The 13,184-nt window shown below is 33.2% G+C and overlaps 1 protein-coding gene across 2 annotated transcripts in view; it reads left to right on the top strand.

The window, feature by feature from the left end:
• LOC148280885 (uncharacterized) overlaps positions 1-12,983 on the top strand; it is a 30,077-nt gene extending 17,094 nt beyond the window's left edge. For both annotated transcript variants that reach the window (XM_088227632.1, XM_088227631.1), the window contains exons 2-3: positions 7,579-7,749; positions 10,920-12,983. In XM_088227632.1, the coding sequence (XP_088083758.1) occupies positions 7,587-7,749; positions 10,920-11,020 (264 nt within the window). In that variant the 5' untranslated portion in view covers positions 7,579-7,586 and the 3' untranslated portion in view covers positions 11,021-12,983. The remainder of the gene's footprint in view (positions 1-7,578; positions 7,750-10,919) is intronic.
• The last annotated feature ends 201 nt before the right edge of the window (positions 12,984-13,184 follow it).

Here is a 13,184-nt window from a genome sequence, read left to right as displayed (position 1 = left end):
ATTTATATTCTGTTCAGAAGCCATATTTAACAAGTAAATTGCCTCATTAACTCTATTCGCACAATATACAAATTACGGTAAAAAATTGTCTTCTTTTAAATGAAATTCCCTTCCCTCGAATATTTCCCGTTACGAGTAATTTTAGTTTCTTTCTCCGCCTATATAATTAATAAGTAAAGCGTATAATTTGTCAGTAGATAAGTGTCTTGACGATGGGACAGTTGCAGAAGTTGTGTTTGATAAATGTAAAACTTCATTAATTATAATAAGGTCCTTGAAAAATATAATCAAGTGTAGTGGATCTAATATCAAATTAATTAATTTATGCTGGTTTTTTAAAGTAACACAATACATCGCTTCCATAATCCTTAGTAATATTATTTATTCATTGTCATGTTAATAATGTGTCTGGGTTAAGTATTCCGTAACAGAATCTTCAATTCTGTACATTGGGATATGATTAGCGTTGGTAACATAGGTGAACTTAAATCAACCTTGAAAAATAAATGTTTGTCTTAAGAGCCAAAAATAGCAGTTTATAATGGGGTCCTGGTGCCAATATAAGGATATAAGCAGGCCGAATGCTGTTAAAATGCGATCTCTCATGCGAATGTGTGGTAAAACTATACACGATAGGTGCACAAATGTCGAGATCTGTACATTATTTAAGGCTACGTATTATCGTCAAAATCAAGAAAGGAGCTCTGCCTTGGTTTGGACATGTAGAGCGAATGGACAGCGAAAGAACGGCTAAAAAGATTTACAGTACGAATGTTGACGGATGCAGAAATCAAGGAAGACCGAGAAAGACATTGCATTACCAAATCCAACAAATACTTGAAGATGGACATGTCAAAAGTCGGAATAATCGGCGCGCGTGCATGAGAAGATATGTGAGATATGGCATTCTATCCTCTCTGCCTGCCCTTAAGGTAGGACTACACTGTTCTCGTGTGTTGTGTTGAGGTCTGATCTGTTGTGATGGCGAGTCAAGACATGTTTGCATTATGGTGTCATGTTGCGGAGTGGTGTGTTGAGGGCTCTTCTATTATTTTTATTGATCATTCACCTCGTTTGCTTAGCTTCGAAGTGTGGCTCAATGCGTTAAGAAGACATTTCTAGAAACACATTGTTGTGATATGTTGTGACCCGCCATAACCCCCCTCCATAACTCTGGCGCAGGCTTAAAAATCGTTGGATCGGGACTGCATCGTCATGCGCCACAACAGACTAGTGATGATTTGTTCGTTTTTGGTGAAAAACCTGCATAAGAGAGCACCCATTTAATCGAATGGTAATTACAAAGAAAAGTCAGGGAACAAATGTCTGGCGAACAATTGTCAGTGAACAAATTTCCAGGAGCCTACTGAACATGAAAGAAAATTAATTCATTGCTTAGCAAGCAAATGGTCAAGGGACAGCGCAGAATAGATACTTTTTTGAACTTTTGGATACCGAAACCGTCGCCCGTTTATCTTTTCAGCGCTAATGCTTTTTTTACCGTAGAATAATAATTATAATAAATTTAGATTTAGATACAATGTTTGCTCAAATCTAGCTTATAAAATAAATGTTTATCATTATAATTTAGAATTACTAATTATTGTTTATTTTTAGTAAAATTAACGTCAGCATGAAGTAGTTTGTATGTAACCTAGAAATATAATATATTTACATAATAGCCATGCGATCAGAAGTATTAAATGTATTTGAATATAAAAAGCATGTTTGAAACGATTGATGTACTATGCTGGAAATGATTTGTAGCACTGTTGTATATAATATATATATTTTTTGGGAATTAATATCAAGGTGTGCGAAAATATCAACTTTTGATATCAATTATAATTAAAAACATGTACAGAGCATTTAAATGTTAAATAAGCCCGTGCTAATGTGTTAGTGCCTGTCGGTGGACCGAGTAACATCCTCCAGCGGATGGAATATTTCTTAAAATCAACGCCACTTAATTAATTTATTGATATCGATCGTGCTTTGAAAAAAAGGAAGTAACCATCATTATTTAAAACATTTTCTTTTTACATTACCGTGTTCAGTATACCCTAGAAAAATTATTTAACTAGCTAGATCATGTTTATCAATTTTTTTTATTGTTTTTTAAATATGTTTGCCTGAATAAATAAATCGAAAGGGGCGAAACTACCCAAAACTATTATAATTCGTCGCTGCGCCTGCAAAATCCGCTATGTAAAAAAACACAACTTTTCAGGAGAAGGAAAAAACTGATTTACTCAACGGTGTCTCGCATTTTTTAAAAAGCAAATAAACAAAAAATTAGAGCCTTACGTCGGATTTAGCATAATGATGTTTTATAAAATGATATTTTAATATTGAAGCCTTAGTGAACATTTTTGTGGCTGAAAGGCACATAGCTGGTTTAATTTGAGTCTTAAAATCCGTTTTGTAGTAGAGGCAGCACATAGCGGATTTTAATGAACGCGTATTTTCGACATAGCGGGTTTTACAAATGGGTAATGATTGGTTTTTTATTGTTAAATTATATTTTGAACTTATGCGTAAGACATATTTAACCAAGCCAATAGTCTGTTTTGAACAAACCTTTATCTTCACCAGCCAGAAGATGATATACCTAACTAAATTGTTCTAGAGTAAAAGAGAAATAAAGATTTGCAGAATAAGATAGATAGATAAATAATCAAACAAAATGTTTTATACATGATGTTCAAGTAACTAATTACCCAAAAAAAAAAGCAGCCACAAAAAAAAAATCATGAACATGTTGAAAGTAAAAAACAAAATAGAAACTACAAATCAAACATTATTCTTATACATCCGTAATAATTAATACCGTAATAATGATGTTAAAATTTTGATAAAATAAATTAACCTCTCAATGCAGTATTTTAATAAACAATAATTACGACTTCCTACTAGTAAAATCATAATTTTTCTTAAAACTGTTGAGATCTTTGAAATACAAAGATAGTACCCATAATTTAAAAAATCAGTATTTGAGATTATCGTTAAAGAAGTGATAGATAGTCTCGATGCATACCTATATAATTTTAAAGATTGTAATTGTTCAAACATAGACTTGTCAATTTTTTTCGGCCCTGTGTACAATGGTAGCGGTATTGCATATAAATCTTGCCTCCTTTTTTGGGGCAGTAGTGTTCAGTTATCAATAATTTCCTCGTAGTTGTACAGCAACCCTCTAATCTGTGTTACAGTAGGATCTCCAACTTTTTTGCCTGGTCGAATTGTACTGTAATTAGTGGAGAGTGTGTCGTAAGCCATGAAAAGTTATAATCTTTATGCTTAATAATGTACGGTTTGGATGGTCTGGCTTTTATGCGGTCAACGTAATATGAAGAGGAGTACACTGTTTTTCTAAGGTCGAATGGACGCTATCTACCTCAATCATCGTGTGCCCTTTTTCTAAAATAAGTTGCACCAACGCACTGCGTCTGCCAGAGAACTGCAGAGGACTTTATTTTTGTTTTGGTGAGCGCAGCCGTCCTATAAGTGATTGTTGTAAATCCCTTATGAATTTCTCCTTCTATAAAGTCTATGATGCAATAAATAAACTCATTCGCTGTAACACCTCTATTACCTTCACGCCAAACGTACGGAAAAACATATTTCGTATTATTTTCATACATTGTAAAATTATGTAAGGTAATAATATTGAGCAGAAACTAAACGTTTTGGACAAAGCTGTGTGCTCTAAAGATCCATTGTTGCAACTAAATGATGGTCAGTGCAAGATGCAATAGCCAGCTTCTTTGCATCTCTTGCCTCATTTATCTTACTTGAGTGAAGTTGATATCCTTCGTTTCTTAATTCTTCTTTCTTGTAGGATACACATAATATGTCGCATTGATCTTTGCGTGGTTTAAATATTGATATTTAAACCACGAAAAGATTTGGAGGGGAGTTTTGCCTTTCTCTGCACACCAGAACGTATAAACTGTATGCATTTCTGATTACGATTTAAATTTATCCTCCATTTATGTTCTCGAACTAGTTGAGTGGCAATAATGGCTCAAAACTTTAGGCAATTGAAAGATCTAACTTTCAGTATTATATCTTTAGTCTGTGGATCTAACCACTGTTTCACAGACTCGGATTAAAAAGTGCTGGGACTATTTCGTATTATAGCTGTTTGAGTCTAAAGACCGTTGTCTATCTGTTTAGATGATATTATTGGGTAAATGTATCTTTCGTGATGTTCAGAGTAGTGTTAAAAAAATCTCCGCATACTCTTACTTTTTTACCATTGAACGTGGGTAAGAAGCAGCCGACTCCAATTTGGCGTTTCAAAGCACTGATATCATTTGATTGTTGTCGCCTCTTGATTATTTTTCTGATATTCACGAGCCCAAAAATATGGGTTTTTTAGCTTCTCAAGGTTGACAAGCTCCAGAAATATTTGAACACATTTTGGCGAGCTTGCTCAGTAACTAACCCGCATAGAAAATATCTATTAGATATTATATTCAAACCATGATAATTGCACGATGTTTCTCTTATTTTTCTTTGCGCTCTTTTGACGAAAATTGTATGCCCACTAACTGTTTTAATACCGTTTAATTTTTTTCCCAGGACTCTTAATATTTTATTCACTTTTCGCTTATCCTCTGTGTTTGGTTCATTTAGTCAACAGATCATCGTCGGAGTTGCAGTTAGAATCAGCGCATTCAAACTGTTCCGTTTCGTTGTTCAATATAAACCTTTAATTACATGTTCCCAGTTTATCTGCACTACTTTTCTCATCTGAATTTGAAGCTTTTAAACAGTCCCTTTTCAGGGTTGAGAATAAGTTTTGTACCATCGACATCATTATTCATAGACGAGAGTACAATCGGAGATGAATTCTCCGAGTTTTTCTCCAAAACTATTTAATTATTGTGTTAATTATGTGACACGTTCGGATTCGTATTTTCAACATCATGGAAATCAGTAAAATTGGTAGTATAAATGCTAAGGGGGATTGGTATATCGATAAGTGATTGTTGTGTATCAACAGTTGTGGTGTGACTAATGCTGTTTGCTTGATTTTCTTGGAGTTCAGCATGATGATGATCGTTCAGAACCGTGTTCACTAATCGCTGAGCTCTAGAGGATCTAAATTTAGGTGCAGACAGGTATGTTACCTATTGTAACCAAAACAACAAACTATTAGTTCATTTATAAGCTTCAAACTAATAGATACATAATTGTCAATTATAAATGCCCCAAATACAAAAAAGTATTAAAATACTTATAAGTTTATGATCAGGCACATTATTTAAAACAAAATCAAGGAAAATGTAAAATAATTAAGAATACTATTAAAAATCATTTAATGATTGGTATGTACATAATATTTCAGTTGATGTTTAAAAAATGTTTGAGCTAGACGAAAAATTGTATTCGATAGCTTAACAAAATTTACAAACAATAAACGTAACTTCCACAGTTTTTTAAGGTAAATATTGTACCTAACAGCCAATTATTATTTTCTAATTATATGATAAAAAATAAAATCCGCAATTTTATATGCACCTATCCATGGTTTAAGCCAAAAGTTAAAGTTATTATTACCACATAATATATCTGCAAAAGTTATTTATTCATGTATAAATGCACATCATACTATAAAAACACAAGTATTCTTAGGTAAACATTATAAAATACATTTTTAAAAGTTCTAAAAGGTTATTGTAATGTCTTTAATATGAGATAGTTGAACGAAAAAAAAAACTGTTATATTACTTACCGAGCTGTTAAAGTAAAAACTAATTAATTACACTATTCTTAATAGCTTAAATATGTTTTATTGTATGTGTTGCGAGTCACAAGACTGGCAAAAAGAGCGTTCTGAGGGAAGAGTAGGTGCAAACTCCGTTATGTGCCATTAACGGGCGCAATAGTAAGTTTTCCCCTTTAGTTAAAAATGCGATATGTGAACGGAGTCTTCATAGTGTATTTTGAAAGCCATTTTTCAAGTGAAAACACATAGCTTATTTTGCATTTTTCTAAACTAGCTTTAAAATCAAAAAAAGGGTTTCATAGGCCGATCCGTCTCTTCTTGTTACATGGCAGGGCGGAAAAAACCGAAATTTGCAAAAAAAACGTTTGACGGATTTTGCAGGCGCAACGACGAATTATTTCATTGCTAATCTTATTAACCATATAAATAAGCAACTCATCAATCGATAAGTGACCATTAAAAATAACGTGAAAATATTTTTGCCGCTTTCTGTTTGATGAACTTTTGATTTTAACTATGCGAGAAATTCGAGTACCGGGGTGTTTTTATTATTTCTTTAGACAATGGGCCGGATATCCGGTATTTGGTATCCGATCAAACCACTATCCGTTTCATTATTAGTTTTTATACATGCTAACTTTGAAACTAAACCTCCGAGGATTAGGAAGATTTTGTCAGATAAAGCCGGAAAAATTACATATATCTACATTTTTAACTTGTTTCCTCAAATTTTGTCAGAGGGTTTTATCGGTATACCGATGATATGCCAGTACACTGTTTGATTTTCATGATTTTTGCCTGCGAGTAGTCATTGAATCAAAAACACTCATCCGGGTTCTGGTTTTATCTGTAATGCACAAGAATGTCTACATAAAACTCTACATCTCATCCGGACAAGGGACAAATAACATGTTTTATGTCAGCCTTTCCTAATAATAGGGTATTTTCACGAATCTGGAATAACGTTTAAATATACTCAATATTTAGAGCAGTTTTTTGCAATGAGGAAGTTCAGTGGTTTTTTTCAATTTTTTTGTTTGTTAATAGACTGTTAAACTAAGTCAAAAAATTTTTTTTTTAATTTTTACATATCGTATTATCGGCGCTACGATTTTTTAAAGTTTTGTTTTTCTGAAATAACTCCGCGTGTGACGTCAGAGGTTCATTTCCGCTTATTCTCATTCAGTTCTTCCTATTGGTCCAGAAGCGACAAGCAGACCGGAAATCTTCCATAGCTCTCAGATCATAGGTTGATTCACATGAACCAGTGACGTCATTTAAAGTAGTGCGTTTTTATCAAAATATTTTTTATTCTTTTTTCTGTACATTTTCAAGAAACTTTGCGGTACAATTAAATGCTCTAATTTTTACCCCGCGTAAGAAAACATTTTTTGTATCCAATTTCCCGTAGGGCTGAAGTTCCTCATTCTAATGACATAACTATCGATGTATAAAAAAAAGTTTTCAATCATAATTTTCGGGTTTATAATGAGTACATACAAAACGGCTCAAAGTTTGCGTCATGCTCGCTGAAAGTGCTCACAGCAAACATTACATAGGAGTTAGCGCCGTAACATAGTGTAACATTTACTGTCCCATAGGGCCAAACGTCTGGTTTTTAGATAATTAAAAATACGCATACTTTACACTTTTGTAGAAAATTTATCTGACGTTGCATGAAAAAAGTAATTATCACATTTTTTAACTAATTTTAAAAAAATTAATACGTGAAAATATCCTATTCAGCTCGGAACGATGCGAGCTAGGATTTAACACCTTTAATATTTTAAGTACGGTGTTGTAAGTAGTGATTGAGATTAAGAAATAAGTGTGCCTTCTAGCCCTGAAGATGATGGCAGTGATGCAGAACAAGGAACCTGCGCTACCCACCGAGTTCCTGGTGACGGGGCGCACCGGGCGACGTAACGCCATGCCGGACATTCTGCACACGCCGCACGCCGGGGTCACCACTGCCGGCCTGCCGGAGAGGCTGCAGCAGCTGGCCACCTCAGGTACCCGCCCCTTCGCGGCGATGCTCCACATTTAAAAACAACTCCTTCCTTTCCAGTAATGGGTAATCCCTTTTTACGCATGCTGAAATTCTTTAAAAACCTGGCTTGACCCGGGTGCCGTGACACATCTACGAATATTAATAATTTTTCAACCCTAGTAAATGAAAGAGTTTTGTTTTTGAACTACACTGAAACCTCTTTTTACATTGAGGATATGTTCCACACAGTACCATGTAAAAAGGTATATTAAAAAAGAGCAATGGTGAATATGTTTTCCTGCATAAAAAATATAACATGACAACAATTTACAATTTAACGTAGTTATGCAGAAAGTAGCCAATCCACAATTTTGGAAAAATTAGATATTGATGTTATCGGGTGCAGTAAGGTTGATTCTATGTTCCGCTAAAAACAGCCAGACCGCTTTCATACAAAAAAAACTGTATGAATCGCCTCCGGAAAAAGGTGTCGATCACAAAAATGGCATTTCTCAATTTGCAGAAAACACCCACAAAACTAGAAAAATCTTATGGTACTTCAAAAATCTTTTAAACTGGTCAAATACACAATAAGATTCTTGTTTGTAATATATAAAAAAACTTGTGTATTCATTGTTTATCGTTTGTTAAAGTCAAAAACATTCAAACTATTGTGTAGATTTTATGATTCACTCTTTTCACAAAATGGCTATCGTCTCAGTTTCACTTTTCTATGGCTGGCTGCTTTCTGTATAACTACGTTCAATTGGTTATTATGTTATATATTTTTAATAAAATTAAGGTACAATAAAGGGAAAACAATTTCTTTTTATTTAAATCCTGAAATGATTTTTATGCAGGGAAACATATTCACCACCCCCCTTGAGTTTCAACATTCAAAATTGTGATCAACTGAGTCAAATCAAAAAGAAAGTTTTGTCGGTTGGAATCAGTTTTGGCAAAATTTAAGTTCAAACAAGGGAACTCGATATAAAGTTATTCAAAATTCCATCCGACCTCTCCCTGGTATCATACCTATAAATTGTCAAAAAGAATCGTCTCCAATATTATCAGACTGAGGATTGGCCACTGTACTGCAAATAAACATTTGTTTAAAATCAAGATTGTGGACAGTCCTCGGTGTGAGTGGTGGCTTGACGAGGAACGCATAGACCACGCGTTATTTGGATGCCCCATTCGGAATGCATATCCTTGGTATTGGAAACTAAACCTTCCCCTTCCACTAAATTCATCCCATATCCTGTCAATATTATCCCCAAAAGTGGTTTTACACTTATCTAAATTTATTGTTCTAAATTATGTAAATTTTTTATATAAAATAATATTATTCTCAATATGGAACAAATCATACTTGTAAGGGTTGCCTTAACATTAAAAAAAAAAACTTACAATGAGGAATTCCAGCCCGACCCGGAATCAATTTTTTTTAATGTTTTCGTGTACACGTGAATATTTAAAAATTTTGGAGTAGGATGAAATATCTCAAAAACGCACGCAAAAATAAAGAAAAAATGTTAAAAATAGTATTAATTTTTAAATCGTAACTAATGACGTCACTCCTTATATCTACGTGTAGTATTTCCGGTTTCCGCTTTAAAGCCCCCGCACCTTGTAAAGAATGATTTGACCATAGAAAATAAAGAGTATAATTTGTGATTGGTGATTTGGCGGCGAATAATTCGATTACGATCTACGACCTGAAATCCGGCAAATAATACTTTGTTGACATTTCAACCAGAGATTATGTCAACTTTCTAGGTTTTTCTAAATCGAAACGTTCATAAAAACAACCATAACATAGAAATGAGCAAATTATGATCAACTAAATGAAGTAATCAAAGCAATATTCCATAGATTCTTGTCAGTTTTGTTATTGGCTGGAGAAATACAACTTACCGCGGTCAGTGAAAGTAAGAACGTCAACCGTTTCATGACGTCACTACTGAAAAGTGACACACTGATTACAGTCATTTGGCGCGGTATTTGATAAATGTAACTTTTAAAAATCATATCTTTGTAAATAGCGCACAAAAAAAAAATATATTCAACATCATACACCCTTACAACTGTGCATTTCCTGATAGGACCTCACTAAACTCGTTAAGGAATGTGAAGAGTTGAATATTTACTTGTGTATTTAATATGTATGTGTATATATGGGAAAAAGTTAAAGCAATGGATATAATTAAATTTATTTATTTACTATACATTATAAATTAAAAACGCAGTGATGCAATAATAATAAATAAGTTTGAACTACCCCGATACTCATATTCTAATTATATTATATTGAATTTGCATTTTATTACGAGCATAACTAATGTAAACGTAAACCTTGAGAAAGAAGCTTGTTCGCTTTGAAACCGGCCAGTGGAAAAAAATTATGAACATTTGGACAAACTCAAATATTGTAATGAAACCAACTGGTCCAAGAAGAAGTTTAAAAATTGAAAAATTGTTTTCAGGCGTTGCCTAGTATGTGAAATAATTCAGTCAGATGAATCTCTTCACAACAATAAAGGTTTCAGCTCTTTAACTTCACTAAAATCAACAAATGGAAGAATTGATGAAATATGGATGGTTAAACATAGGCAAAATGGTGAATGTTACACAGTGTGTAAAGTGGACACTTAAACCAGCCAATGACAGGTCATAAACCCTGTAAATGCCTAGACTTCCATATTCCCTTATTTAAGGTATTCTCCATCCCTGTTGTAATTTGTAAAAAAAAAATAGTGGTTAAAAACAAAGTTGTTTTATTATTTTATTCATATTGAAATGTGTCTTTTTTTCCCGTATTTTACTGGCATCCACCCTTTATCCCCGTATGCTTTTTTTTTTCATGTTCAATTATCTTAAAAAGTAGAGCCTTCGTGTCAAATTTTGTCAAACGGATATGTAGATCACCTCGCTTCGATCACCCCTTCACTTGCTCACCATCGCATAGAACCTGACATGACTTCTTTATGTCAGGGTCCAACATGTACACACTAGATTATCAAGCCGTTCTGAGGTGCATTGAGTTTTTTCTGGATTATTGTGCCGTGTGTCATTTGCGCCTTTTCTCATGTATCAGATCGAACTGCCGATGTTCGATGTTGCAATGAAGTCTGAAACGACGTGAGAAATATTTTTCATTTTCTAAATATGTTTTATTTCTGAATTATTTAGACCCCGAGGATCCGCAGCCCGGCTCTTCGGGAGCCGGTGCCACTCAACCCACCAAGCAACCGGACCCCGCGTCCAGCCAGAACCAGTCGGCGAACAGTTGAATACTGCCCTCCCGTCCGACTGTCGGCCCTCGCAGGCTCTACCCGGCACCCGCCGTCACTCCGCACGGCGACAGCTAAACAAAAATCTCCTAACTATCCAAGTGCATTTAATAGATGTCTCGATCTGCTCACCACGTGTACGTATTTTAGTCCTAGAACTTTGTAGCGGAGGAACTACAAAACCACCGTCAATTAGAGAGAAATACTTATATTTTAATGAATACGCTGGAACCTCGTTTTACACGGATTCCAAATAACAAGGTCCAAAAATTTTTAAACATTAATTTATCAATGCGTAATAGTAATATAATAATTATACTACTTTTTACTGGAATGCCCCGCATCGCTCTTTGCTTATAATATATTAGAATGAAATTGAACAAACTTTTTTTTTAAATTTTAATTTTGATGTCATGTTGTATTTATGAAAAAAATGAAAATACAATGAATGATCAACAATTAAATTTTTTTTAAATCCTGAATTAATTTATACAGAAATACCCTTACAGAATTGTTCTTTTTTATTATTTTTTACACGGTGCTATGTGGAACGTATCCCCTGTGTAAAGAGGTTCCAGTATACTGTTGATTATGAATTTGGTCTTAAAATAAAACCAGAAAATCCATCAATCTATGGTAAGAAACGTAAAATGCAATCTGAATTGGGTTGAGGTTCCGTGGTAGTCTCGCAGACTCCCGCATCCGAAGTCCGTAGATCAAACACTGTTCTACAACCGAATTCCCATTTTTAAACACAGATTTGCGACGTGACTAGTTTAAAATGGCCTCAAAATTTCAACATCTGCGTAATTACAACTAGGCAAATATTTATTTTAAAAGATAAGCGTACAATATTTTGAATACCTAGATTGTCAATGATGTTTTTAAATGAATTTTTATAAACCAATTTTAATATAACATGTATGATTTCGTTCCCTGCGGGTTTGTATAAGAAGTAAAAATGTATAATCTGTCTGAATTTGATATGAAAATCCTTGTTGTAATTTTTAATTATATTTTGATTCACCGTGTGAAATTTAATAATAATATTTTTTGTGTTCTTTTAAAATCCGGAAACATGTTGCAGTTTTATACTATTCATAATGTGGTTTAACCACGACCAAAGTCATTCAATTTAAATTAAAATTAGGCATTGTAAAAATATTTTATATCCTTAAATTTAAGTTATTTATCTGTATAAATGTGGGGATAAGTGTTCTAAATTCTCACCTAATTTTTGAGATTATTGTTGATTTTTGTATTGCAGTGTAAATAAGTCAAACTTTGTGTTTTAAAATGTGTATGTTTTGAAATAATATGTATGTACGGCAAATTAGGTCCGAATTCGTAAGAAAATCAATTAATTTGGTTTTCAATGCATGCAGTAATTTCAAGATCTAATGAGAAGTTCAGTGATTTAAAAAAAATATTTTTATGTATCGTATTATCAGCGCTATGATTTATTTAAAGCTTTGTAATTTTTAAATTACTGTGACGTCACAAGTACTCGTCGGTGAGTTCTGCTGATTGGTGAGTTGGATTCCCGGAAACTATCTAACAATCTATCACAACTCTCTTATCGTCGGTTGATTCTTAAGACTTAATTTGTGACGTAGTTCAAATTAGTTAATTTTTATACATTTTTGAGAAATTTAGCCATACAATACGTCAATTTCTACCGCGCGTAAGAAAACATTTTTATATCCAATTTCCCATAGCACTGAACTTCTTCATCGACTGTAAATTTATATTAACCCTTTCTCATTCAAATTATTATTATCTTTTAACTTAAAAAATACTTACCTAACTTTTGATTATGTATGTGTACTGGTATTATTTTATAAATTTTCCTAATATTTTTTACAAATAATTTAGAAGTTATTTAGCGTTGTTTGTTTTAAAACAGCTGTGGTTGCGATGAGTAACTTATTGAAGAAAAATTAGTACGAAGATAAATGAAAAATTTTTGTAACCATATAAATATATTTTGTATTTACATAATACATAAAAAAATCAGAAATAAACAAGTATCGCATTTAAACACATTTACAAAAAATATTATGAAAAATACCTTTTCTGTTTTGTAAAACAGCTCCCTCGGATGATAGAATTTCGAAAGAGTTTAAAGTTTGCTCGCAGTGAACCCAAAAAAATAGTGCTGCCA

This window comes from Micrasema longulum, unplaced genomic scaffold, assembly GCF_059751315.1.
Source record: "Micrasema longulum isolate JH-2025_06_02 unplaced genomic scaffold, ASM5975131v1 h1tg000517l, whole genome shotgun sequence".
NCBI lineage: Eukaryota > Metazoa > Arthropoda > Insecta > Trichoptera > Brachycentridae > Micrasema > Micrasema longulum.
Note: the sequence above shows the minus strand (reverse complement) of the source record. Positions and strands in the feature narration are given on the sequence as shown.